Consider the following 27,993-nt stretch of genomic DNA (forward strand, 5'->3'; position numbering starts at 1 on the left):
CTTTTTTTTTCTTCTATTTTATTGTGGTTTTTCTCTATTCCCTGCCCCCCACCCCCCGCCGTTGTTCTCCCCCCGGAGGTTTGTGGTGAGGGGGTTTCCCACCGGTTCTTCCCCGGAAACCAACGAAATCAATCAAAATAATGATGAATTTTTCAACTCTTTCCGCTGCTGTTTCCAGAAGTTCCCGGGAGGAGCCGTGGGCGGGGAGGGGGTTGCCGGTGCCGGGGGCAGTCAGCGCTCGCCGGGCAGATCCCGGCGGCGAAGGTCCGGAGGCGGAGAAGCCAAATTGTCCGAGGGAGCGCGGGGAGAGGGGACGGGGCAATTCCAGGGAATTCCCCTGGATCCCCTCCTGGCATCCCCCGGGACCCTCCTCGGCCGCGCCCTGCGGGACCCCCGGGCCGGGCTGGGCTGAACTCCCGGGCCCTGCGGCCAAACTCTGCCGGGAACCCGCTGGGTTCGGCCCGAAGCGGGGCAAGCACCGGGACCCGCGGATCCATTTTGTCCTGCGGCTGCGGGGCCCCAGCCCCGGCGGAGCAGGACTGGGCGCTGGGACCCCGATCCCTGATTCCCAATCTGCTTCTCTCTCGCCTCTCCTGTCCCTTTCCTTTGGGTGATCGTAACTCCCGGAGCGGCTGCAGAGCCCCGTGCCCAGTTCGGGTTTCCCAGGAAAGGGAGGCCTGGGGCTGAAGTGCCCCGGGATGGCCGGGAATGGGGGTGCGGGGGTCCCCGGGGTCAAGGACACAGGGGATCCAGGGGCTGGGAGAGGAGGATACCCGGGAAAGGGGGTGCAGGGTGGTGTTGGTGCAGGATGAGGGGTGCAGGGGGGTCCCAGTGCCCAGGAATGGGGATTCAAGCGGGTCCCAGGGAGGCTCCCCAAAGCCCCTCGCAGGGAGGAGCAGGAGCTGGGTCAGGAGCGCTGTGGGAGAGAAAAGGGGGTGACCCTGGCATGGGGGGGACATGGGGGAGTCCCACGTGCTCCGAGGGGGGAGGGACACGACCGCCGGGGACCCCCCTCACCTTCTCCCGCAGGTGGAGGCCGAGCCCCAGCCCAGGAGGACGAAGCCCAACACGAAGCCCCCGACCCCCGTCAGCATCTTGGGGGGCGTCCGGCGGCAGCTCCGGGGGCGGGAGGGGCAGGATCCGGGAAACGGCGGCGGCTGCAGGGAAGGGACCGTGACGGAGTGGGACAGGCTGGGATGGACTGGGACACATTGGGACCCAGCGGGATACACCAGGACCAGGATTGGAACCCACTGGCACCAGAACTGGGGTAACAGGGGTTACACTGGGAGCAACTGGGACCACACTGAGGGCTAGCGGGAGCAGCTGAGAGTGGCTGGGAGCAGCCGGGAGTGGCTGGGAGCAGCCGGGACAAACCGGGCGAACATGGAACAGACAGGGGACACGGAACAGCCAAGGGACACGGGATGTCCAAGGACCGTGGAAGGTCCAAGGAACGCTGAGCGTCGCTGCCGCGGCTGGAAAAGCTTGAATGGAGTTTTTATCCCGTGACGTTCCCGGCGAGCAGCGGCAGCTCCGCGCCCCCGGCGCGGGGGTTGGGGCAGGGGAGCCGCTGGCAGCACCTTCGGGGCACGGCCGAGGGCTGGGGGGCTCCTCCCCACAGTTCCTTTTCTCTCCCCACCTAAAATCGTTCCCTCCCATTCCAATCCCCTCCATTCACATTTTCTCCCCAGAATTAAAGTTTTCTCACTCCAATTAAACTCTTCTCCCCAGTTAAGCCATCAGGCTCCTCCGTGCCCCCGGCTCCTCCTGGCAGGACCCGGCAGGGACCTTCTGGAAAGAGCAGCGGAAAGAATTCAAAAGAATTCACGAAGTCATCATTATTTCGATTGATTTCGTTGGTTTCCAGGGGAGAATCGGTGGGACAGCACCTCACCCCAAACCTCCGAGAGGAGAACAACGGCGGGGGGGGAGGGAGGGAATTGGAGAAAAACCACAATAAAATAGGAAGAAAAAAAAGAAAGAAACGAAAATAAGAATAAGAGCAAAAATAAAGTAAAATAGAATATACAACAAGATAGCATAACGTACCAATGAAAAAAAGAAAGGGGTTGGTGTTTTGGGACTTTGGATTTCTTCTCCAAGCTCCGAGCCGGCTCTGAGCCAGAAACCGGTGGGCTGGCAGAGACATCGCTGCTGAGGGGCTGAATATTTGCAAGATTAAAGGATCAAGGAACACCTTGAGTTTGCAGCACTCCCAGCGCACGCGTTCGATTCGCTCATTTCAAGGTGAAAGCTCAGCTCCACTCGTGACTCTGCTTTGTAGCGATGAATGGAAACATTCAAGGAAATTCCCCTAGAAAGAGCCCGGGAAGGTTCGTGCTGGGAGAGCTCCCTCGGGGCAGCCCCGGCTCCTGCCCTGCTTGAGTCCCTCTCGAGCCCGCTGTGCTTTCCAGCTGCTTCGCTCCAGCTGCCCCAAATGCCCGTGAATTGCACGGAACTGGAACAGATCCGAGTCCTCGTGGCTCGGGCTAAGGGCAGGGAGAGCTCACTCAGGGATCGCCATGGCGGCCACAAGAGCCCCGCCGTGGGGAGATGAACTGGATTTGGGACGGAGCGGATCAGAACAGGAGAGTGAGGAGTAAAATAAACCCTGGTACAGAACCTTCCCGCGACCTCTTTCTCCTTGCCGGTCTTGCCTTTATCCGCGGCTCCTCCCTGCTGTGCCCAGCGGGGCAGGGAGAAGGGATGGGAGTCGCGGTCAGTTCGTGCCGCTGCTTCGCCCTCGGGGACAGGAATCCTTCCCTGCTCCGGCGCGGGGTCCCTCCCATGGGCTCAGTCCCTGCCCTGGCCAGCGGGGGGTCCCTCCCATGGGCTCAGTCCCTGCCCTGGCCAGCGGGGGTCCCTCCCATGGGGTCAGTCCCTGCCCTGGCCAGCGGGGGGTCCCTCCCATGGGCTCAGTCCCTGCCCTGGCCAGCGGGGGTCCCTCCCCAGCCGTGCGGTCACTCCCCGGCCCGGCCCTGAGGCGCGGGGCAGTCGCGGGGCAGCCGCGCTCCGGCCCCGTCAGCGGCACCGCCGCTTCGTGCCGGGCAGGAGCGGCAGAAGGAGCCGGGCGGCGGCGGGGGCTGAATCCCGGCAGGAGGAGGAGGAAGAAGAGGAAGGGGCCGGGGCCGCCTGCGGTGTCCGATCCCCGGCAGCAGCGGCGAGGCCTCGGGGAGCGGCGGCGGGCGGGGCCCTTTGGAGCCGCTCCGAGGCCTTGGTACCGCCGCGGGTCCCAGTCACTTCCACTTGCCCCAGTTGCCCCTAGCTTGGTCCCAGTTCCCCCCAGCACATTCCCAGTTGCTTCCAGTCCCCACCCGAATGGTCTCAGGCACTCCCAGTATATCCCAGTCGTGCTGAACATTCTCGTAGTCATTCCCAGGCACTTCCAGTTGCCTCAGCATGGTTCACTTGCCCCCAATATTATCCCAGTCACTCCCAGTACATCCCAGTTGTCACCAGCATGCACCCTGTCATTCCCAGGTGTTCTCAGCTCCTCCCAGTGTGTGCACAGGTGGCTCCCAGCATGGGCCTGGCAGCTCCCAGTAACCCCCAGTCAGGGTCCAATCACACCCACCATTATCCCAGTGTGATTGTAGCCACTCCCAGTATGATGCCAGTCACTCCCACTCACTCCCAGTATGATGCCAGTGGCTCCCAGTGTGATCCCAGCTGCTCCGTGTCAATGCCAGCATGACCCCAGGAGCCTCCAGTATGATCCCCAGGGCTCCCTGTCTCTCCCAGTATGATCCCAGTCACTCCCACCTCCTCCCAGTTGCTTTCAGTGTGATTCCAGTTGCTCACAGCCACTCCCAGTCAATGCCAGTATGATTCCAGTCACCCTCAGTGTGATCCCAGTCTCACCCACCATGGATCCAGCTGCTCCCACTGTGCTCCCAGTATGAACCCAGTTGCCTCCAGAGGAGTTCCAGTTGTTCCCACTTCCTCCCCGTATGAATCCATTTGCCCCTAGGATAGTCCCAGTCCCTCCCAGTGTAGATCCCAGTTGCCCAGTTGCCCCCAGTGTAGATCCACTGCATCGGGCCCAGCTGTTCCCAGTATGGTTCCAGTTCCCCCAGTATGGTTACAGAGACACTCCCAGTAGATCCCAGTTGCCCTCAGCATGCTCCTAGTCATTCCCAGTCACTCCCAGTGTCCCCAGAAAGGTTCTAGTTACCTCAGAATGATCCCGGTCTTGCCCAGTTTCTCCCACTTACCTCCAGGACAATCCCAGTTTCTGTCAGTGTCCCAAAGTGTGGTCCCAGCTGCTCCCAGTATGGTCCCAGTTATCCCAGTTGTGGTCTCAGTCCCCTCAGCATGGTTCCAGTACCTTCCAGTGTATCCCAGTTGCTCCCAATGTGTCCCCGTTTTCCTCCCAACATGGGCCCAGTAGCTCCCAGTAACTCCCAGTCAGGTTCCATTCACACCCACTGTAATCCCAGTGGCTCCCAGCATGATCCAGTAGGACCCGGAGTCACTCCCAGTATGGTTCCAGTCACTTCCAGGATGATCCCAGTCACTCCCAGTATCATGCCCGGTTCCCCAAACGTGATCCCACTTGCTCCCTCTCAATGCCAGTATGATCCCAGTAGCCTCCAGTATAATTCCAGTCACTTCCCACCACTTCCAGTATGATCCCAGTTGCTCCCAGTCACCTCCAGTATGGCCCAAGTCACTCCCAGATACTCCCAGTATTATTCCAGTCACACCCAAAGTGACTCCCTGTTACTCCCAGTCTGGGCCCAGTTGCTCCCTGTCACTTCCAGTATGGTTCCAGTCATGGCCAGCACCTTTCCAGTCAGTCCCAGTCTGAGTCCAGTAGGATCCCAGGCACTCTCAGATACTGCCAGTACTATTTCAGTCACTCCCAGTATGATCCCAGTCAGTTCCAGTAGGATCCCAGTATGACCCCAGCATGGGCACAGCTGCTCCCATTATCATCCAGTGTGGTTCCAGTTGCTCCCATTTACCCCCACTGTGGTTTCAATCTTTCCCAGCGCATCCCAGTTGCTCCCAGCATGTTCCCAGTCACTCCCACTTGCCCTGAGCTGCTTCCAGTGTGATCCCAGTTGATCACAGCCACTCCCAGTCACCCTCCGTGCAGTCCCAGTTTCTCCAAGTAGGGTCCAGTATGATCCCAGTCTCCCTCCGCATGGGCCCAGCTTCTCCCACCATGATCCCAGTTGGATGCCAGTTGCCCCCACCATGGTTCCAGCTGCTCTCTGTTCCTTCCAGTGTGATCCCAGTAGAACGTGATTCAGTATAGTCCCAGACACACCCCATATGACCCCAGTCCTTCCCAGCATGGTCCCAGTCATGCCCAGTTGCCCTCAGTGTAGCCCCATTTCTCCCCAGCATGGTCCCAAGTGTTCCCATTGTGGTTCCAGTCGTTCCCAGTATGGTTGACAGACACTCCCAGTATATCCCAGCTGCCCTCAGCATGCTCCTAGTCATTCCCAGTCACTCCCAGTGGCCCCAGTAAGGTTCCAGTTATCCCAGTACAAACCAGTCACTGCCAGTGGCGCCACTGCTGGCATCCCCTAGCCCTCCCTGCGTTCCCCCTCGTGGCTCTCCAGGCTCTTGAGAGGAGCCCCAAGGGCTGCAAGTCCCCACGCAGGGTCCCCAGCAAGGCCCAGTTTGGATCTGCAGCCCCCAGTGTTCCCAGTTTCCCTCTCCTTTTCCCCGGGCTGGGTTTCCCCGCCCCCAGCGGGTGGGAGCAGCCGAGAGCCCCGCGCTGCCCATCCCGACCTGTCCCGGCTCCATCCCCGCTGCTCCCGCGGGCTGCGAGGGGCTCGGGAACGGGGCAGGAGGACGAGGAGGAGGAGGGATGGGAGAGGACCCTCAACAGCCTGGAGAGGGGCAGGAGGGACTCCTTGGAGCCCATCACCCCCAGCATTCCTAAGTGGGGAGATGGAAGAGGGGGGAGCTTTTTGGATTCCTGGGACTCCCAGCAGCCTGGGGAGGGCGGGGACCAAGTAGAGAGGGGGACCCCCAATACAAGCGTGACCCCCAGCAGCTGGGACAGGGGGAGCCCCGAACACCAAAGGGGAGGGACCAGAGACAGGGAACTCCTGGGAGGCTTTTCCTGAGCAGGTTTTTATGGACACACGATGCCTGGTGGCTTCTAGAGCTGGACTTGGGCAGAGGGACCTTCAAACTCAACGTGCTCATCCCTTGTTTTGCCCCAGACCAGGATTTCCCATTCCCAAACCTTGGCCAGATGGAGGAGGAGGCTGCGAGGAAGAGGAAGATGCCCCGGGACACCCAGGCAGGTGACGAGGAAGTCACGGCCCCTTTTCCCTCTCTCCTGCTCCATCTCCCAGCCCAGCATCTCCCCCGGCTGCAGGACAACCCCGCTGCCGACGCCGTCCTGCCGGGGACGGACTGGGGGGATCTCCTTGCCCTTCCCTGTGGCACGGAGGCAAATCCCATCCTCTCCTTGTCCTTCCTCCCCAGACAAGGAGCTGAGGACGGAGCCCAGGGAGGACAAATCCCCGCAGCAGAACCTGGTGGAAGAGGCCGTTTTGTGCGGGGAGGAAAAACCACGGAGACCCCGCAGGAGGAGGGGCTGCAAACGCAGCCCAGGGTGCTCTGAGGAGGACAGACCCACCCTGTGCCGGGAAGGCGGCCAGAGATCGAGCCAGAGCTCAGACCTGGTGGTCCATGAGCGGCTTCACACTGGGGAGAAGCCCTACAAGTGTGGGGAATGTCGGAAGAGCTTCAGCACGAGCTCCAGCCTGATCCGCCACCAGATGATCCACACTGGGGAGAAGCCATATGAGTGTGGGGAATGTGGGAAGAGCTTCTGCCGGAGCTCCCACCTGATCATCCACCAGAGGATCCACACTGGGGAACGGCCCTATGAGTGTGGGGAATGTGGGCAGAGCTTCAGCACAAGCTCCACCCTGATCGTCCACCAGCGCATCCACACAGGAGAGAGGCCCTATGAGTGTTCCGAGTATGGGAAGAGGTTTCACAACAGCTCCAGTCTTCTCCTGCACCAGCGGATTCACACAGAGGAGAGGCCCTTCCTCTGCCCCGACTGCAGGAAGGGCTTCAAACAAAATTCCACCCTCGTCAGGCACCGGCGCATCCACACCAGGGAGAGGCCCTACGAGTGTCCCCAGTGTGGGAAGAGCTTCTCCAGGAGCTCTCACTTGACCCAACACCAATGGAGGCACCGGTAAGGGAAGCCCTGTGAGTGCCCCGAGTGCGGGAAGAGCTTCATCCTCTACTCCAACTTCATCCTCCCGTGGGGGACCCACATTTGGCAGAGCCCTGGTGACCCACATTCCCCGTGATCCAGTTTGGGAAGAGCCCTGGCTGGTGCTCTCCACATCCTCCTGGATCCCCATAGGCACCTGGGTGAACGCAGGGGCTGGAACATCCATCGGGACTCTGAAATCGGAAATTCATTGGGAAGATCTGATTTGTTGAGTTTACGGCCCAAAAATTCTCACCTGCTCTGTCCAGTTGTTTCTTCTGGTGGCATCCAGCAATCCTGGATGATCTTGGAGGTCTTTTGCAACCTAAATAGTTTCCTCCTTCATCCTGTCAAAACAACCAAAATTGGGGTAGAAATAAAGGAATTCAACAAAGGTATCTAAAGCAGCACCATTTTCCCGGGATTTGAGGGTGAATTTGGGGTTGGTTCAGGGGAATATTCGGGAGGATTTGGGTGTTGTGAGGCCATGGGCTGGGCAGACGGGGCCACGATCTCGTAGTTGTGCTGGCAGAACGTGTCCACCTGAGCCCGTCTGTTCTCCAGGGCTTGCGGGTGTCTGTCCCAGTCCCTGGCCTGGGTCTCCCCGTTTGGGGTGTGCCCCCCAAAGTGCCCAAATCGCTGCTGAAGTGCCTGAGCTGCTCCCGGCTGGGGATGTTCCTGTCCACCAAGCTCTCCTGGTCAGTGCCATGGGGGGCTGGGAGGGGATTGAGGGGCTCGTGGGGGGATTGGGAGGGGCTTCTGTCACTCTTGATGGGCATTTGTGGTGCTTGGAGGGGGCTTTTGGGGTGGTTGTTAAGGGAGTTTTGGGGATCTTGGCCGGGCTGTGTGTCTTGGAGAGAATTTGGGTGGTTCTTGGGGTCATTTATGTTGCAGGGAATGGTTGGGGGGGTTCCTGGCACAGAGCTGTGGGGTGGTTTGAGGGGTTTGGGAGTGGCTGTGGGGCTGGGAGGGGGTTTTGGGGCGCTTGTGATCCCCCAGAGCCCCAAAACTGCCACCAGACCCTGCCCCCCAAGATGCTGCTGGGGTTTTGGGGGCTCCACGTTGGGGTTCATCCTCCTGGCACTGTGGGAGAAGGTGAGGGGTGTCCCCAGGGGCCGTGCGTGTCCCCCCCAGAGCGTGTGTGTCCCCCCATCCCGGTGTCATCCCCTTTTCCCTCCCCACAGGGCTCCTGCCCCAGCCCCTGCTGCTGCCGGGAGGGAATTTGGGGAGGGGGCAGAGGGGGTGCGCAGCCCCCGCCGGGGGATGACCCCGGCCCAGCGCCCTTCGGTCAGCACCGAGCTGGGCTTGGGGCCGCAGGAGGAAGAGGCCGATGGGAAGCAGATCCTGCAGGGGGGACAGGGCTTGGGCTCAGGGCAAGGTCCTGCCCTGCACACCTGGCTCAGGTGTGAGCCTGCCCCGGGAAGGGAGCGGGACATTCCCATCCCCACGGATCAGGGCTGGGAGCAGCGCTGGGAGCACGGACATGGAAATACTGGGAGCGACTGGGACCGCCCTGGGGGTTGAATTATCCCCCCCAGCACCTTTCCAGGCTGCCCTGCGACCTGAGAAATGCTCGCTGGGCCTCGGCCTTGGCCAAGAGCCCCCGGGCTCAGCTGCTCTGAGCTCAGGCACTGCCGGCTCCCGCAGCCCGCCCAGGGCCGCCCTGCCCGTGCCGGGGCTGTGCTGGAATTCTCTGCTGCTGCTGCTGGGCCACTCGGGGGGTCTGGCCCAGCAGGAAAGGTGACCCTGAGCCAGGAGCTTTCCTTGGCCGCAGCAAAGCCTTGGCACGGAAAGACCTTCCCAGCGCTGTGCCCTGGGCCGGGAGGGATTGTGCCACCAGAGCTGTCCCTCCATTTCTTCTGCCAGGCAGCTCTAGGACATGGAAAGTGGAAAAGCCAGAGCTGACTCTCAGCTTTCCGCAGTCCTCCAGAGGAATCCTGTGTGGGAAGCACCCTGGGAACAGGGTTTCTGTGCCAGGGCAGGGGAATTCAGAGCCCTTTCCTCCTGCGTGGGCCGAGGCTCTGGCCCTGGCCCTTTGCAAAGGCCCTGCAGCTGCCAGAGGGGCCTTTTTGGCTCAGCTGAGAGCAGTCCTGCTGCAAGGCTGTCCTCGAGCTGCTTGGGCTGCACATGTGCCCAGGGAATGCTCATTGCTTGCAGTCTCAGGTGCTGTGGGTGTGCAGGTGTAACTACTGCAGGAGGGAACAGCTCTGCTGGGGGCAGTTCTCTTTTTCTTGGTGTGTTTTTTATGTTGAATGAACGTTCCCTGCCAGCTCTGGGCAGAGCTCTGTACGTGTATGTGCCACTTGTCTGTGGCACTGTGGCTCAGGAGGTGGCCAAGGGGAGCTTGGCCGAGCTGTGGGCAGAGGAATGGCCATCAGGCCAGGCTGGGGGGTCAGCGGCCGGTCAGTTGCGTTGCGTGGCCGCGGCTCTGGAGGCTTGTGTGGGAGCGTGTGCAGGGCTGGAAGGCTGGGGCTGCCGCCGCTGTGTCCCAGAGCCGGGAAGGCCGGGGCTGGCCCGGCCCTGGCCCGGCCCCGCCAGCTCTGCCAGCTGCCGGCGGGGACACAAAGGGCAGCTCTGAGCTGCGGCTGCTGCGCTGCGGCCGCACAAACGCAGCGCCCGCAGAGCTCCAGGGCAAGGTGCTGGCCCTGGCTCGGGGCTGGGCCGGGGCCAGCGGCAGAAAATCAACTTGCAGCTTGGGCCCCGCAGCAGGGAGGAGCAGCAATTGCTGGCTGAGAGAGACTCTTGCCAAGGGCCTGCGGGGCCGGGCCCCAGGGAACGGCTTCCCGCTGCCCGAGGGCAGGCTGAGATGGGATGTGGGGCAGCAATGGTTCCCTGGCAGGGCGGGCAGGGCCTGGCACAGGCTGGCCCCAGAAGCTGCGGCTGCCCCCGCATCCCTGCAAGTGTCCCAGGCCGGCTCGGCCATTGGGGCTTCCTGCCCAGGAGGGCTGGGCTGGGCTGGGCTGGGGCTGCTGAGGGCGGGATGGGCTCTGGCTGAGCCAGCTGAAGGCTGGGCATGATGAGGCCGGGGGGACCCCGTTGCTGAGTGGGTTCTGGGATATCCCCCATTCCTGAAGGGATGTCAGGGTATGTCCCGTTCCTGAGGCAGTTTTGGGGTCCCCTCAATGCTTAGGGAGGGGTTCTGAGAGGGGGGCTCTGGTACTTGGAAGGGGGACCTATTGGCAGGGATGCGGGGAGCCCACTTTGGGAAGGATGCTGCTGTTTCTGGCAATGTTGAGAGGTTCTGAATGGCCTGAGGGGCCCTGGCTCTCATTTTGGGACTTGAGGAGAGCCCATGGGCACAGCAAGGCCTGAGGAGAGGTTCCAACCTCCGATTTTGGATGGAGGGATTGAGCGGGTGCCTCCAATAAACTCAATGCCAGCCCCAATGTGTCGATGGCAGCCCCAAATGGCTCGATCCGTCAGCCCCAAGCCCCGTGTGTGGGGAGTCAGGAACCACAGAAGGGGAATTGGTGTCCAGGAGGGGTGGGATGGGATGGGATGGGATGGGGATGGCATTTTGGGGGTGGGATGAAGTTTGGGAGTGATGGGGTGGTTTGGGCACTTGGCGTGTGTCACTCCAGGGAGGGAAAGCAGGAGCCGCTTTTCGGGAGGCTCTTGCTGGTTTTTGGCAGTTCTGGGGCCTCTAAGTGTCTTCTGGGAGGTTTCAGGGAATTTGGGGAAGGTGACGTAAACCCACCGCAATTTGGCGGGCTGAGGTGAAGTTCCCCACATTTTGGGAGGGTGAGAGGACCCCAGTTGGGAGGGGATCCTGCTGCTTTGCACCCCTTCAATGGGGTGAGAAGTGGCTTGTGAGGGAAGAAAGAGAGAAAGAAAGAGAGAAAGAAAGAGAGAAAGAGAAGGAAGGAAGGAATTCGGAAGGAATTCGGAAGGAAGGAAGGAATTTGGAAGGAAGGAATTCGGAAGGAAGGAAGGAATTCGGAAGGAATTCGGAAGGAATTCGGAAGGAATTCGGAAGGAATTCGGAAGGAAGGAAGGAAGGAAGGAAGGAAGGAAGGAAGGAAGGAAGGAAGGAAGGAAGGAAGGAAGGAAGGAAGGAAGGAAGGAAGGAAGGAAGGAAGGAAGGAAGGAAGGAAGGAAGGAAGGAAGGAAGGAAGGAAGGAAGGAAGGAAATCAAAAGACAAAAATCAACAAGAAAATGAAAAAAAGGAAGAAAAAAGAAAATAAGAAAGAAGGAAAGAAAGATTCATTAACGTGAAACCAACAAGAAAATAATTTTTTTAAAAGACAAAAACAGAAGGAAGAAAGAAACAAGGACAGAAAGAAAGACACAAGAAAAAATAAAAGAAAAAATAAATAAGGAAGAAAACCAGAAAACAACAAAAAAACCAGGAAAATAGAAAGAAAAAAGGTAAAAGAATGAAGGAAAAAAACTAAAAGAAATCAACAAGAAAATGAAAAAAGCAAAGAAAAAGAAAAGATGAAAGAAAGACTCAATAACGTGAAACCAAGAAGAAAAATGAAGAGAAGGAAAGAAGAAAGCAACAAGAAACAATATTAAAAAAACACATTAAAAATGAAGAAAGAAAGAAAGCAAAAAGATAATAAAAATGTAAGAAAGAATGGAAGAAAAAAAGAAAGACTAAATAACATGAAACCAACAAAAATAAATGTTAAAAAAAGTCAAAAAAAGAAGAAAGAAAGAAAGAAGGGAGAAAGAAAAGAAATAAGAGAAAGAAAGACCCAAGACAAAAGAAAAAAGGCAAAAAGATTAAAAATGAAAGAGAAAATCGAAAGACAGAAATCAACAAAGAAAATGAAAACACAGAAGAAAAAAAAAGAAAGAAGAAAGGAAAAGCAACAAGAAACAAACAGAAGAAAAAAGCAAAAAGATATAAAAATGAAAGCAAGAAAGCAGGGAAAAAAGAAAAGAAGGAAGAAAGAAAGGAAATGAAAAGACAGAAATCAGCAAGAAAATGAGAAAAGGAAACAAAGAAAACCAGAAAGCAACAACAGAGAAAACATAGGAAAAAGGAAGCAAAAGAATAAAAAATAAAAGGAAGAAAGGAAGAAAACAACAAGAACCAAAAAAAAGGAAAAAATAAAAATGAAGAAAGAAAGAAAGAACGTAAGTAAAAACACAGACAGCAACACGAAAAGAAAATAGAAAAGAAGAATAAGAAAGAGAAAGAAATAACATGAAACGTCAGAAATCAACAAGAACATGAAAAAAGAAAAGAAGAAAGAAACAAGGAAGAAAGGAAAAAAAGAACAAAAAGAAAGACACAAAGAAAAAAAAGAAAGAAGGCTAAAAAAGAAAGAAGAAACACAGAAAGCATCAAAAAAAAAAGGACAAAAAGAAAAAAAAATTAAGAAAGAAAAGATTGAAAACTAAAAGTAATCAACAAGAAAATGAAAAAAGCAAAGAAAAATAGAAAAAGACTCAATATTGTGAAAGCAAGAAGCAAAATTTTTTAAAAAGGGAGAAAGAAGAGAGAAAAAAGCAAAAAAAGAAAAAAATGACAGAAAGAAAAACACGAGAAAAAATAAAAGTAAAAAAGAAAAGAAGACAGAAAGCAACAAAAAATAGGAAAAAGAAAGAAAAAAAGAATGAAGAAAGAAAGCTCAAAGTAATCAAGAAGAAAATGAAAGAAGTGAAGAAAAATAATAGATTAAAAAAAGAAAGGCTCAATAACGTGAAACCAACAAGAAAAATGGGGAAACAATGAAAGAAATAAGAAAGCAACAAGAAACAATAAAAAACTAAAAAAAAAGAAGAAAGAAAGGAATAAAAAAGCAAAAAGATCATAAAAATGAAAAAAAAAGGAAGAAAGAAAGAAAATCAGAAGACAAAAATTAACAAGAGAATGAAAAAAGTGAAGAAAAAAGAAAAAAGAAAGACTCAGTAACATGAAACCAACAAGAAAATAAATGGAAAAAAAGACAAAAACAGAAGAAAGAAAGGAACGACGAAGAAAGAAAAAAAAAGAAGAGCAAGACACAGGACAAAAGAAAACAAAAAAATGAAAGAAAGCAAAAAAGAAGAAAAAGCAACAAAAAAAAAGGAAAAAGAAAAAAAAAGGAAGAAAGCAACAAGATCCAAAAAAGGGAAAAAACCATTAAAAATGAAGAACAAAAGAAAGTAAAACCACAGAAAGCAACAAGAAAAGGAAAAAGAAAAGAAGAAAAATAGAATAGAGGAAAAGTCAGAAATCAACAAGAAAAGGAAAAAAGAAGAAAAAAGAAAAGAAGAAAGAAAGAAATTAACAAAGTAAATACCATGAAACCAACAAGAATATGAGAGGAAAAAAAGAAAGAAAAATCAAGAAGAATGAAACAAGGAAGAAAGGAAAGAAGAGCAAAAAAGAAAGATGGAAGAAAAAATAAATGAGAAAAGAAAGAAAGCAAAGAGAGAAAGAACAAAGCAAAAAAAACCAAAAAGGAAAAAGAAAGAAAACAGATTTAAAAATGAAGAAAGAAAGAAAGAAAACGGAAAGAAATCTACAAGACAATGAAAAAAGGAAAGAAAAATAGAAGAAGAAAGACTCAATAACGTGAAACCAAGAAGAAGCACGATGTAGCGGGTTGGGTTTGTAACCGGGCGGAAACACCAATTTCGTGTCGTGGTTTGGCCCAAAATACTCATTACTGTTTATCTGCTGCGAGATAAGAATGAGGAGAAACGCAAAGCAGGCACCAAACTTGAAAGAATATAAAGAAGTTTATTAACAGACCTAAAAGAAGGGAGAAAAGAAAAAAAATTATACCACCTTCAGAACTCTCCTCCTCCCCCCACCTTCCTCCCTTCTCCCACTGACAATGGAAAAAGACAACCCTTGAGATGTTCAGTCTGTTCACCACTTCCATAATAACCTTGTTCCGTCCATTTAGAAAGAGAAGTCTCTTCTTGCTCGTGCTATGAAAACATTATCACAACGAGCCAGCCGCCCACTTCCAAATACTGTTCAGTCCGTTTAGGAAGAGGAGTCTCTCTGCCTGCGTGTGAGTCCCTTCCCCCGACTTGCAGCTTTTCCCGCAACTGCTTTCGAGGGTCCACTCTTGAAGTTTTTTGGGGTACAATTTTAAGGTTGAGCCGTTCAGAAACAAAAACAGAGGCCCTTCTCCTTCCCTGGGAGCAAAGGGTCTTCCTCATCTTCATCGTTAGGACTATCTCTGGGAGCATCTCTAGGGACTGAGGTTTTCTCCTTTCCCGTTTGGAGCCAAAGTCCTCATCTGGTTCATCTCTCCCTGTCCAAACTTCTCATGAAATTACAGCTGCGTCAGCATCTGCCTATCTCAGCGCAGGTGCTTTTGCCTACGAGTTGAGCACTCCACCCCCCATATCTTCATGAAATTACAACGGGATACTCTGCTCTATCATAGCTTCACAGCAGAAGTTCAGCTTTAAGCATCTCCTCTCTCTCTTCCCTCAGGTTTTCAGCTCTTCACAGCAATAAAAGGGTTAATCTCACCTCGGCCTTGCAGCTTTGCAGCTGGAATGTTGAATGCTTCTTATCGCAGTGGAGAGGGGGGAGAGCCGAGCCGGGTTCCACGGCTGGAACAGGTCCATCGACTCCAGGATGGCCATGGCCCAGCCCGGCCTGGCCTGAGCAGGGCCTGGGCGGGCCCGCTGGCCCCCACACGGGGCCCGCAGCCACCTGTCCCAGCGCCGGAAACGAGAGAGAGCTTGGGGGGAGTTTGTCTATTCTTAAGTGTGGATCACAGAGGCGGTCACAAATTTAAGCGGCTTAAAGAATTGTCCATATTCAACCTGGCCAGCTGATAGATTCTATCAGGTCCCAGAGGAAACTGTAAGCACCCCTTAGCAAGGACATCCCTTCCGGGACTATGCTTGCTAACCTATGACACACCACAAGCCATTTAGAACCCCCCAAAAGTGGTGGAAAGCATCAGGATCCTCCCAAATTAGTGATCACCTCCACCTCCTAAAATGACTGGGAAATCTCCCAGAGCCGTTTATATCCCCCGCCAAAATTGGTGGAAAGCAGCAGGATCTACCCTAAAATGGGCTCCCCATGTCCTTCCCCGTGGGGCCAAGTGCAAAAGCCAGGTGTGTCCCCCCTCCCAGTAACACATCCCTCAGGACTGGAGGGTGTTGTAATGTGTGTGAACCCTGTTAGTGTGCCCCAGCCAAACCATCTTTAGTGATTCTTATCAGAGCCACCAGGAATGCATCAAGGTAACTGAAATGTAAGCAGCGCTCAATTGGGAAAGAAGAAGCTGAGAAGCAGAATACCAAGGCAGTGAGAAATAGATCAAGAAGGACTGTGCTGCACTGGACTAGAACCAATCCTGTTTTCTGAAAAGTGTGTGCAGAACGCGTGGACAAAATCGAGGGACCAATCAAGAAGTGCGTGATCGTGTGCACAGCAGTTGCAAAATGCCTAAGTAGAGTGCAATGTAAACAATAAAATGTCTTCTGTGGAATCATATTGGTTTGTTGTTCAGAAATCCTGAGCTCCCGCATGCTGGTGACCTCGCGATGTGATAAACGCTGCGATAATGAAGCAGACCGGACCCTTTGGATTCTGAAGGGGGTCTGTGGAGTGAAAAGGCAGGAGGCCCCGGTCGGAGCCTGCCGCGGCTGGACCGTGGAGGGGAGAGTCGGAGGACGGCTCCGTTGGAGTTGGGGGAACCGAAGAAAGCTCCTGGGGAAAGCACTCCGGAAAACGTACGCTGCAGCGGGTGCACCCGAAGAGGTGAGAGGCGGGGGGCAGGAGGATGGGGAAGGGTCTGTCGAAAGAGGAGCGGGCCACGTTCAGGGTCCTCCAGCACATTGTCTTTGAGAGAAGCATGACCCGGAGGTCTTGAAAAGACTGTTAAGATGGGGTCAGGAGAGAGGATTTTTTGCCACCCATGGGAGCGTTCTCAGCACTCTTGAGTGGGAAAGGCTGGGAATCACTCTTTGGGACACCATAAGCGATGGATTAAAAGAGACTAAGGGGCTTAGTACATTATGGAAGTTAATAATAATGGCGCTGAGGCAAATAGAGGCAGAAAAAACAGCTGCGGTAGGGGCAGCAGCCTGTCTAGAGCCAGGCAGTCCCGCGGCTGCCTTTCCGACGTAAGCACGAGAATTGTTTGGGGGAGTAGACGCAGTTATACCGTCCCTGCCTTCTGCACCCGCAGAGACGGAGCTACAGGCCCCGCAGCCCGCACTGGAACCAGAGAAAATGGGAGTGGATGAGCTCCCCTCTCCGCAAGCACCAGAACTGCCTCGGAGGTGTCCCGTGGTGTCCCCCAAAGAGTTAACTTCAGCACTGGGGGGGCGTGTGTGTCCCCCGCTACCCCCATCGCCGTCTGCCTCACCGCGGCTTAGCCAGAGCGGGGATTGCAATGCGAACGGCGGGTGTTCAAAGGCAGAGCGATTGAGCCGCTTTGAGAACACAAGCGGCAGGAGAAAGAAAGAGAAAACCAGAAACCGCTACTGGTGGCGGAGGGGAGAAAGAATCCTGAATCAGCTGCTGAATGTGTGTCGCGGTGCCCAGTTTTCGGACGGCGTCGGCCGCGGGGATCGCGGGCCCGGCTCCCCGGGGGGGGTGGCCCCGGTGGGGGTCCGTCCGCCCTGTGACTCCTGCCGAGGAAACAGTTTGGCGAACAGAGAAGGGGGGGAAACCGCGGGAGCGAGAAGGGAATGCGGGGAAATTCCAACCGGGGCAAAAGCTGGAGCGGAGCCGGGGAATGCGAAGAACGACTGATCCCCGGCTCAAAGGCCGCAGCGGAAAAAAGAAAGTCCTGCCCGCGGCTCCCCAAGCCGCCCTGCTTCCGACAATCCTGCTCGGCGGTGGCAGGGAATCATACGGGAGGCTTTGATTGAGGGTGAATTTATTGCACAAGCGTTCCCGGGAATTGCTGCCCCCGGTAATCCGAACCAACGCCAGTGGGCGGGGCTCAATTGGAAGCTCGTCCGAGAAGGACAAAAAGCTGGGATGCAGTATGGATTAACCAAGCCGGACGTGCAAACTTTGTTGCACCATATTTTTACTAGTGGTTTAATGACTCCGTTTGACTGTAGAAAGCTGGCAGAAATCTTTTTGAAAGCCACACAGAGACTGCTATGGCAAGCGGGTTGGGAAAGGCGTATAGATGGTGCCGTGATTGAAAATCTTGAGCTCCTGCAGGAGGGTGCCCCAAAACCTCCTCAGTGACGGGACCCCTTCAAACCTCTTCAGCCCAACATGTGTCTGTCTCATCCCAGATCCCATCCCAGCCATCCTCCCTCTCCCAAATACAGCCCCGTTCTTAGGGGGGGTAGAGCTGCTTCCGGAGGCATCGGTGAGTGCAGGGGATCCTTTATCCCCCTCGTGCAGCTCCAAGGTCCCGAGGGCAAAGCCCTGGTTTCTAGGGCTGTGCCCGCTCCTCAAATTTGTCGGATTTAATACCCAAGTGTGGCCGGGACACGGCGCCGGGAGCTGCGCTAATGCCCGGCGGTGCCCGGGAGGGTCTGAGGGGAGGGGAGTTCATAAGGCCGAGGCGGCGGCAGCGGGAGCCGCGGGGCCCGGCCCGTGGGGGCGGCCGGGGGTGAAAAGTGCGCGGCGACCCCAGCGCGGTGCCCGAGGGCTGAGCGGAGCTGGTCGGGAACAACCCCCGGAACCCCCCGGTGCCCGAGGGCTGAGCGGAGCTGGTCGGGAACGCCCCGCTCGTCTCCGCCGCTCCAAGCCGCTTTCCCGGCTCCGGCTGCCGCCGCCGCCCGGCCCCGGCGCGGTCCCGCGGGGTCGCCGCTCGAGGCGCAGCTGGAGGGGCTCGATCCGGGCCGCGCCCCGCCCGTCCCTCGCTGCGGCTCCTTCAGTGACGCGGGGCGGCCGAGAGTCCTTGGGGCGGCTCCAGAAGACCCCAGAACTGCCCCCGGCTGCGGCTCTTTCGGTGACACGGGGCGGCCGAGAGCCGCCGGTGCTGCCCCGACGGTCCCTCGGTGCGGCTCTTTCAGTCACGGGCAGCGGCCACTCCCGGTGCGGGGTTTGTGTTATTTTTTTATTCTATTCTCTAGAGTTTAGTCCATTCCAGCCTCCCATCCCAAGCCCCTCCAGTGCGGCTTTTTCACCACCGTCACCTCTCGCCGCTCTCTCGGTGCAGCTCTTCAGTGACGCGGGGCTGCGGAGATCCCCTGGTGAGGCTCTTTTCTTGTATTTTATTCCATTCTCTCTATTTTTTTGTTTTTCTATTCACACCTCTCACCCTCCTCGGCGCTGCCCTTCTGGCCACACCCGACAGCTCCCGTCCCGCCGTGCGGCTCTTCAGTGACACCGGGCCCCGCGGACATCCCGGTGCAGTTTTTGATTCTATTTTACTCCATTCTCTGTATTTTATTCTACTCACCCTCCGCCCGTCCCTCGGTGCAGCTCTTTCAGACGCGGGCGGGGGAGACGCGTCTCGGTGCGGCTCTTTGATTGTTTTTATTCTCTTCTCTGTATTTCCTTTGGTTGCCAGCTCGCCCGTCCCGCGGAGAGACTCCTTCAGGGACCCGGCGCGGCAGAAAGCCCTCGGGGCGGCTCCAGCAGAGCCCCGCCCGCCGCCGCTCCCCGAGGCCTCCCCGCTGCTCCCCGGCCATCGGACACCGCAGGCCGACCCGGCCCCTTCTTCCTCTTCTTCTTCCTCCTCCTCCTCCTCCTCCTGCCGGGATTCAGCCCCCGCCGCCGCCCGGCTCCTTCTGCCGCTCCTGCCCGGCACGAAGCGGCGGTGCCGCTGACGGGGCCGGAGCGCGGCTGCCCCGCGACTGCCCCGCGCCTCAGGGCCGGGCCGGGGAGTGACCGCACGGCTGGGGAGGGACCCCCGCTGGACACGGCAAGGATTCCTGTCCCTCAGGGGGAAGCACGAACTCGCCGAAACTCCCATCCCTTCTCCGTGCGCCGCTGGCCAGAGGAGGGAGGGAAACGGCGATTGCTCTGGAGTTTCACATTCAATCCTTACAAAGCAGAGACACAGGCGGAGCTCCGCTTTCAGCTTCAAACGAGGGAATCCAACGGGAGCGCTGGCGCTTCTGTAAGCTCAAGCTGTTCCACGATACTCGACACTTTAATTCTGGCCATAGGAAGCCCTTCAGCAGCCTATGCAACTCTCCCAGCCACTGGTTTCTGGCTCAGACCCAGCTCGGAGCTTGGACAAGAAACCCGAAGTCCCAGGAGAAGAAGCTCTGCTGTTACTTTCTTTTTTTCAGAGTTCTCTTTTATTATATTTTTGATATGATCTATATTTTACTGGGGTTTTATCTTTTTCTAAAATCTCGTGTTTATTCTCTCTTTGCCCCCTCCAGCCCTTGTCCCCCTCCCGGAGGTTTGTGGGGCGGTGCTGTCCCTCAGCCCTTCGTGCCCCGGCACCCGCGGCCGCTCCGGTGCCCTCAGGCCCCGGCTCGAAGCGAAACCACAAAACCCTCTGGAAAGAAAGCCGGTCTGGGGGAAAACCCTGCAGGGGGGATTGAATGCCACGGACAGCGATTGCTGAGAGTTGGAGATTCCAAACGCTCCAAGGGGCCGGAGGGAACCGCGCTGCGGCCTCGGGGCCTCCCTGGGGCACCGCGGGGACGCCCCCCCCCCGAGCAGAGCGACTCTTCCCACCCCCCAAAATCCGCAGCTTTGGGTCAGCTGAGGAAAAGAGCTGGAAAAAGGGAGTGGAAAGGGGCTGGAGCCCGAGGGGACCCCTCAGCCATGGCCCGGAGCAGCCGCAGGAAAATGCCCCGGAAACCAAGGAAATCGATGGAAGTAATGAGGAAGTTTTGAACTCTTTCCGCTGCTGTTTCCAGAAGGTCCCGGCCGAGTCCTGCCGGGAGGAGCCGGGGGCAGGGAGGGGCCTCAGGGCTTAACTGGGGAGAAAAGTTGAATTGGGGCAAGGAAACTTTAATGGTGGGGAGAAAATGTGAACGGAGGGGATTTGAATGGGAGGGGATGATTTGAATTGGGCAGAGAAAATGAAGTGCGGGAGGAGCCCCCCAGCCCTCGGCTGTGCCCCGGAGGTGCTGCCAGCGGTTCCCCTGCTCCCACCCCCCGGGCTGGGGGCGCGGAGCTGCCGCTGCTCCCCGGGAATGCCACGGGATAAAAACTCCACTCAAGCTTTTATGTTCCCAGTCACTCCCAATAAGATCCCAGTTACCTCCTACATGGTCCCAGTTGTTCCCAGTCATGCCCTGTATGGTTCCTTTCACTCTCAGTCCCTCCCAGTAGAGTCAGATAGGGCCCCAGTCACTTCCAGTATGAACCCAGCCACTCCCAGTCAGTCCCTCTGTGATGCCTTTTGTCCCATTATGGTCCCAGTTGCTCTAAGCATGATCCCAGTATGAGTCCATGTTGCAGTGGGGATACTGCAACACGCATATATCAAACCAGGAGTCCCGTGGAAAGGAAATATATATGGACAGACAGATTCTTGCTAGATGTTTCAGAGGTGTTTATTTCTCCAGCCGCAAGGCTGGGGCTCAGCGGAGGAACTGTTCAATCACGGGACCAAGGGTCCTTCTGCCCGCGCAGGGAACACAAACCAACCAATGGGAACGAGGCTGAGCAGGGACAGGGAAGCCCCGTCTCTGTGCCCTCAGGGCCCCTCTCCCAGGACAACATGGCAGGGGAGGGACCCCAACAAGTCCAGTCACCCCCAGTATGATTCCAGGTAACTTCCCAGTAGGAGTCTGGTTTGATTCCTGTCAGCCCCAGTATGATCCCAGTCACTCCCAGATAGTCCCAGAACTATGCCAGTCACTCCAACATGACCCTGTCACTCCAAGTATGATCCCAGTATGACCCCAGCATGGGCCAGCTGCTCCCAGGATGATCCCAGTTGCCCCCTGCATTTTTCCACTTGCTCCCTTTCACCACCATTGTGGTTCCAGTCACTCCCAGTACAATCCCAGTCATTCCCAGTACGATGCAAATCACTCCCAGTATATCCCAGCAGCACCCATTGGCCCTCAGCATGTTCCCAGTAGCCCTCAGTGTGGTCCCAATATATCCCAGTATAATCCCTGGTGCTCCAAATCTGGTCCTGCCCAGTCCCGGTCCTGGTCCCAGTGTATCCTGGTGTCCCATTCTGTCCTAGTCCATCCCATTCTGTCCCAGTCCATTCCGGTCCCTTCCCAGCAGCCGCTGCTGTTTCCCAGATCCTTCCCCCCCCCACCCCCAAGCTGCCCCCCCGCCCCCCAAGATGCTGACGGGGATCGGGGGATTCGTGTTGGGCTTCGTCTTCCCGGCGCTGGGCTCGGCTTCTACCTGTGCAAGCAGGTGACGGGAGGGGCCCGGGGGTCGTGCCCCCCCTCCCCCGGAGCTCTGTGCTCCCCCGGGGCCCCCCTGCCCGGTGTCACCCCCTCTGCTCTGCCCACAGAGTTCCTGAGCCGCCGGCGGCCGCAGCCCCTCCCCGTGGCCTCGGGCCCGGCCGGGACCCCCCGCTCCGTCCCCGCGCTGATTTTGGGGGGTCGTGTGTCCCCCCCAGCCCCGCTGTCACTCTGCCCCCGCCCGGCTGCTCCCTGTGTTCCCAGGAAGGCTTCCCAGTTGGCCCCGGTCCCGTTTATTGGGGAACAGTGGGAAGGGACTTTGGGGGATCCCGCGGGGGGACCGAGAGTGGAGGGGGCAGAACCGGCCCCAGGATGGATCGGGAATGGGGACCCCCGTGTGTGACCCCTGTGTCGCCCCCCCCGGGGGGTCCTTGGGAGGCACCTCAACCCCAAATCGGCAGCCAGCGAACCCCAAAGGCGCAGAGATCCCCCCTAAGCCGCCCCACAGCCCCCAAGGACCAACCAAAATTGCCCGCGAGTATCAGATAATCAGAGAAGGCGCTGAACAACCTTCAGCCAATCAGAGCGCGCGGCGCTGGTGACTCACCAGTTGCCAGGCAGACCCGCAGCGCCCGGCGCTCCCCACCCGGACCCCACCTGCGCCCCCCCTCGCCCCCAGCGCCCCCCGCCAGGGGAATTTGGGGAGGGGGCGCGTGGGGGGCTCCCAGGCCGGGCCCAGAGCCCAGCCCTGCCCCAGCCCGACCTGTCCCGGCTCCATCCCGGCTCCTCCCGCCGGATGCGACCGCGCTGGGAAAACGGGGGGCCAAGGGTGGGCGCTGGGCCCGGGGGGAGCAGAAGAAGGGGTGGGGGAGGAGGAGAAGGAGAAGGAGAAGGAGAAGGAGGCATCTTTTAATGATATTTTATTGAGTCTCATTTTTTAGAGACCAGGATCAATTCTCCCCGGGCGTCGGGGCGAGTCCCTCAGGGCTGTGGGGCCCTGCTGCCGGCTCACCCCGTGCCAGCCCAGCGCCAGCGCTCAGCGGGGCTTTGGCTTCCCGTGCCCTTTCCCGTGTCCCCAGCCCAGCGTCACCACCCCCGTGTCCCCAGGTCGTGCCCCACCCCTCACCCCCTCCCCCTTTGTAGAGATACGGAGGATGAGAATTTCCCCACCATCCACCCCAAAGGTTCCCCCGAGGCCATTTCCTCTCGTGCTTTCCCTTGGGAGCAGAGCCCCAGCCCTCCTGGCTGCCCCCTCCTGTCAGGGACTTGGAGAGAGCCAGGTCCCCCCTGAGCCTCCTTTCCTCCAGGCTCAGCCCCCTCAGATCCCTCAGCTGCCCCTCAGAAGTCCTCCAGACCCTTCCCCAGCTCCATTCCCATCTCTGGACGTGCTCCAGCCCCTCCATGTCTTTCTTGCAGTTTGAAGCCCAATCGCTGCCCTGTCGCTGCAGGTGCCAAAACCCCAGGGAGACTCCTTGGAAATGGGGGTAGAGAGGAGCCCTTCAAAGGGAAACGTGTGCAAAAATGCTCCCAATGGCCGAGCGGGTTTGGTGTGGCTGCGGGAGGAAGAGATGCTCCGGGACTGCGCCTCGGCCCCGGAGCGGAGCGGCCCGTGCTGCCCCGGGGCGCGCGGGGCTCGGCCGTGGGGCGCGCGGGGGGCAACGGACACACGGGCACCGGACACACGGACACGCGGACAAACGCTCCCAGCGCTTCAGCGGCAGCAGCGGCAGCAGCGGCAGCAGCGGCAGCAGCACAAGAGCAGCAGAAGAGCAGCGAGTCCACGAACCCTCTGCGTCCCTTCTCCTGCTCCTCCTCTCCCTCTCCCGGTGTCTCGCACCCTCTCCCGCTCTCCCTTTCGTTCCCCAACCCTCCCTCCCGCGGCCTCCCTCTCCCCACGCCCGGCCGGGCCATGCCCCCGGCCCGCCCCCGGCCCCGGGCGGGGCTGCCCCCTCCCCGCCCCCGGGCGTCCCGCCGCGGTCCCGCCTCCGCCCGGCTCTCGCCGTCCTGGCTGTGGCGCTGCTGGGCGGGCATCAGTGCCTGGCTCCTGGGCACCATCGCCAGCCCCTGGCTCCGGCTGGCCCGACCCCGACCCCGACCCCGGCCTCGGCTCCTGCCGGGGCCCGCCGGGGACACAGGCGGCGCGGCCGCTCCCGCCGCCTCCGCAGCGTCTTCCCCGCTCCGAGCTCCGCCGCTCTTGAGCGCGGCCGCCGGCCCCGAGCCGCCGGTGTCCGCTTCAAAAGAGCCAACATGTGGGGATGGCCGGCCCGGGGCGGTTGAGCGGCGCTCGGGGGCCGTTCCTGGCCCCGGGCCGAGCGCTGACGGCCGCGTCTCGCCGGCAGGGAAGGCGCAGCAGGGCCTGAAGGAGCGCTACCGGCTGGGTTCGCTGCTGGGGCGCGGCGGCTTCGGCAGCGTCTTGGCGGCGACGCGGCTCTCGGACGGCGCCCCGGTGAGTGGCGGGGCCGGCGGCGGGCGCGGGAGGCGGGGGGCAAAGGAGGAGGAGAAGAAGCATGGGGCTCGGCAGGGCGGGCGGCGAGCTCAGCCCGCTGCTCCCCTTGCCTTGCAGGTGGCCATCAAACGGGTGCCACGGAACCGCATCCACCATTGGGGCCAGCTGGTGAGTGAGCGAGGGGCTCCGGGAGAAGCCGGGGCGCGACGGGCGGGGATGAGCCGAGGCCCGGCAGGGTGGAAGCCGCCAGAACGCCTCGAGGGAGAGCGGCCGTGGGGCCAGCGGAGCGCGCAGAGCGTCCCCGGCTGGCTGAGGCCTTGCCGAGCCCCGGCACGGCATCGGCCCCGCTGACGGCATCGTGCTCCTCCCACAGCCCGACGGCACCCGAGCACCACTGGAGATCGTGCTGCTGGACAAGGTGTCCGCTGGCTTCCCTGGCATCGTCCAGCTCCACGAGTGGCTGGAGCTCCCCAAAAACGTGGTGATGGTGCTGGAGCGCCCGGAGCGATCTCAGGACCTCCTTCACTTCATTCGGGCATGGGGCTTCCTGCGCGAGGAGGTGGCGCGGCACCTGTTCCGCCAGGTGCTGGAGGCCGTGCGGCACTGCACCAGCTGCGGGGTCCTGCACCGGGACATCAAACCGGAGAACATCCTGGTTGACCTGGCCACCGGGCAGGCCAAACTCATTGACTTTGGCTGTGGCACCTACCTGCAAGCCGCAGCCTACACCAGCTTTGCAGGTGAGCCCACGCAGGGGGAGGCTCCTGGTAGCGGCATCTCACAGCCCAACATCTCACGGCCCAACATCTCACAGCCCAAGCCGGCTGTGGCCCGGGGGATTCTCCCTTTTGCTGCCAGTCATGGCAGCCGGAGTCTTCAGCTGAGCTGCTTTTGAGTGGCGCTGGCTGAGGGGCCCATCTTCCAGCCCTGCTGGCAGCCTTTGCCAGCCCCTCTGCCCAGGACTGGCGCTGGGGCTGGGGCAGCCAGCGCCACAGAAACACCCGTGGGTGGGGGTAGCAGAGAGGGGGGGCCAGAACCTGTGCTCCAGCCCGTTTGGTGTGCAGGCGAGACAGGGCTCGGACTGCTCTGCTGCCCGTGCTTGCCTTGGCTTAAGAATGGTTTCTGGGGCAGTGCAGGCAGGGAGGATGAAAGCGTGGTTTTTCCCCAGCACGGAGTGGGCTTTTCCTTTGCATGGAATGCTCGGGCCTTGCCAGGGCTTCCGCTGCCCTCTTGCGACACCAGCGGCTTCTTTTCCAACCCCCAGTTTGTACACAAGCCCCAGGTGCTGGCGAGAGGGCAGCAGGTCACGCCGCGTGCCGCTGGTGCGGCCCCCCCATGCCCAGGGATGCTGGGGCGAGGCTCTGGGAGCAGGCAGCGTCCCCCTGAAGAACTCCATCTCTATTCCATAGGAACACCGTCCTACAGCCCCCCGGAATGGACGCACCTCGGCTGGTACCACGGCGAGGCAGCGACCGTCTGGTCCCTGGGCATCGTGCTGCACCAGATGGTCTGCGGGGAGCACCCTTTCAGGAGGGGCTGGAACAGCACCTGGGGCCGGCTCTCGCTCCCACGACGGCTCTCTCCAGGTGGATCCTCGTCTCTGCAGCACGGGGGCAATAGCAGTGCTGGGAGACAGCAGCGGGCTCAGGAGCATCCCATACTGGCAGCTGCTGAGGAGGTGGCAATGTCCTGCTCTCCTCCAAAAGAAAGAATTGATGGCAAAGTTTAGGCACAGCCCTGAGCACACGCAGCACGGCCTGGCCATGGCAAGAGTGGGGCAAAGCGGACAGGAGCCTTCTGCAACTGACTGGTGCTTTCTGCTTTCTCTCCTCAGAGTGCCAGGATCTCATCCGACGGTGTTTATCCGTGCTCTCCTCGGAAAGGCCCTCAGTAGAAGACCTGTCCTGTGATCCTTGGATGCAGGATATTCGCGTGCCGTAGGAGAATGGAGAGAGCCACACGCACGCTTTGAGCCAGGGAGCCGGTAAGTTCCAGCTGCACACGTGCCTTGGCAAGAGGCAGCAAAGAAAGGCAGAGTTTTTGTCCTGCCTGAATCGCCGCGCAGGGCTCCTCAGCTGGGCACGCACAGCCCTGCTGCTGGAGCTGAGCTGCTCTTCCCAGCACTGGTGGCCCCCATGGCAGCTGCTTTTGCTTGTCCTGCTTCAGCGACAGCCGGGGCCCTGGGCAGAGCACTGACAGCCTGCTCCAGCCCCAGGGAAGAAGGAGGCCCTGGAGAAGCTGTGCCAGGTGCGGCTGCTGCTGCTGGAGACATGGAGGGTGACATCAAGGATGACAAGCTCTTCCTCCACCTGGCAAGCTGAAGATGATGGACTTCAATTGTGGCACCTTCTCCAAAGCCAGGCTCCACAGCGAATTTGCAGATGAGTCCACACGCAGGGGGATGCTCCCAGATTTGTGCATTGCACAGCCTGGCTGGGAATCAAAGGTTCCCCCCTTTGCTGGGGCGGATGCAACCAATTCTTCAGTCGGCTGCCAAGCTGCTTTTTGGCAGGGCTGGGGGGATGGGCTGGGCTGGTTTTGAACTGGGAGTCTGCTCCTGGCCCTGCCAACAGCCCCCAGCACCCACCGTGGCCCGCGCTTGGGCTGGGGCTGGGGCAGCCAGCCCGACACAAACAAAGCCCCATGGTGGGAGCAGAGGTTGGACACCAGAAGCTGTGCATGGGCTGCTTTGCTCTGCAGGCAAGGAAGGGCTTGGGCTGCTCCACTGCCCTTGTTCGCTTTGGGCTCAGCATGACTTTTGGGGGCAGTGCAGGGGGAAGGGAGAAAGCGTGGGCTGCCCTGGCCCGTGGGTGGGTTTTTCCCTCACATGGCGGGCTTGGGCCTTCCTCAAGGCCCCAGCAGAGAGAAGATTTTTTACCTTTTTCCTTGTTTCCCCTTTTTGTTAGTAATCTCTTTTCATTGATTTATGGTTTGTTTTTCCAAAGGAAGCGTTCTAGGTGGTGTCTGGTCTGGATGGGGAAGTGCTTGGGAGCAGCTGCGGCGTGGGTGGGACGTGCCCTTGGAGAAGGCTGAGGACACCGTTTGGGAGCAGCTTTTCTTCTGGCGGCGGGAGGCGTGAGGTGGGTGCCCGTCCTCTTGGCACGGCTGGGATAAGGGCTTTTGGGAGACGGCAGCGAGCGCAGCAGCATCCCGCTCTGGGCAGCTGCTGAGGAGGTGGCTGTGCCACGGCCGGCTGCAGGCTGGGCACGTGTCCTGCCCTCCTGCTCTCCTGCCAGAGGCAGCAATGCTGGGCAGCTTTGGGCAGCGCTCTGAGCACGGCCAGCACGGCCTGGGCACCGCGGGCGGCTGGGACAAGGGGGACGGGAGCCTTCAGCTGACGGGCGCTTTCTGCTTTCTCTCCTTGCAGCCGGGCTCTGTGGATGCTGAGGCTGCTCTGGGCTCTGCCAGGGCTCTGCTGTGGCTCAGCCCCAGGGCCACGAGAAGCCAAAGAAGAAACGCCGTGACCTGCAGCAGAGACGTGCCCGAGCAGCTCGGCAGTGCAGCTCAAGTTTGCAGAGCGTGCACCTCCAGGGGAAAATATGACACCCCCCCCCAATAACAAACTTGTTCAGTAACTTCTGAAATGAAATCAGCCTGGGATGACCCTCAATGACATTTTTCAGCTTGCTCAAGCTGAAGCTCAGCCCTTCTCTGAACAGTTCTCTCCCCCACCTGCCTTTTGCTCCACAAGTGCTCCCTCTTTCCCCCAGTGAGTTCCCAGCTCACCGCAGTCCCCATTGCACTGTAGCCTTCCTTGATGCCCCTGGCCACGAGGAAGAGTGAGCCCCAGGTTTAGGGACTCATGTTGTCACTGGCTGAAGAACAGCAATGTCTCAGAAGTCTGGTGAGATTTGAGTGTCATTCAGAGCTGCTCTCCAGGCCTCAGCTCTGCTCACTGCTGGCTTCCCAATCCCTTTTCCTTGTTCTTCACAGAGCAGGATGAGCTCTGTGAATGCCCTTGACCCTCGCCACTCTTCCCAGCCCAGCCACCCAGCCCAGTCAGGCTTAAGCTGGAGCTTCTCTGTCTCCTCTGGCACTCCAGTGCAGTCCCCTCTGCGGGGAGCAGCAGCCCCAGAGCACAGCACACAGCAGTGCAGGCTGCACCCAGAGCAGCTCCCTGCAGCCATGGCCTGGCTCTTTGTGGCAACCAAATGCTCCCTGTGTGCAGCT

At 58.2% G+C, this 27,993-nt stretch overlaps 3 protein-coding genes and 1 long non-coding RNA gene across 4 annotated transcripts in view; 2 read left to right on the forward strand and 2 right to left on the reverse strand.

Moving 5' to 3' along the window:
- LOC116439032 (zinc finger protein 239-like) overlaps window positions 1-27,993 on the reverse strand; it is a 264,648-nt gene that overhangs the window by 118,115 nt on the left and 118,540 nt on the right. The window lies entirely within an intron of this gene.
- Window positions 1-27,993, reverse strand: part of LOC116439036 (serine/threonine-protein kinase PAK 3-like) — a 95,209-nt gene that overhangs the window by 43,190 nt on the left and 24,026 nt on the right. The window lies entirely within an intron of this gene.
- The window catches only part of LOC116439026 (zinc finger protein OZF-like), a 365,981-nt gene continuing 344,163 nt past the window's right edge, over window positions 6,176-27,993 (forward strand). The window contains exon 1 of the mRNA XM_032098085.1: window positions 6,176-6,272. Within this exon, the coding sequence (XP_031953976.1) occupies window positions 6,221-6,272 (52 nt within the window). The 5' untranslated portion in view covers window positions 6,176-6,220. The remainder of the gene's footprint in view (window positions 6,273-27,993) is intronic.
- Window positions 26,018-27,662, forward strand: LOC116439047. Its single transcript, XR_004238016.1, has 2 exons — window positions 26,018-26,903; window positions 27,191-27,662. It is a non-coding gene; the product is annotated as an uncharacterized LOC116439047 (long non-coding RNA).

The sequence above is a fragment of the Corvus moneduloides genome, unplaced genomic scaffold, assembly GCF_009650955.1.
Source record: "Corvus moneduloides isolate bCorMon1 unplaced genomic scaffold, bCorMon1.pri scaffold_89_arrow_ctg1, whole genome shotgun sequence".
In the NCBI taxonomy this organism is placed as follows: domain Eukaryota; kingdom Metazoa; phylum Chordata; class Aves; order Passeriformes; family Corvidae; genus Corvus; species Corvus moneduloides.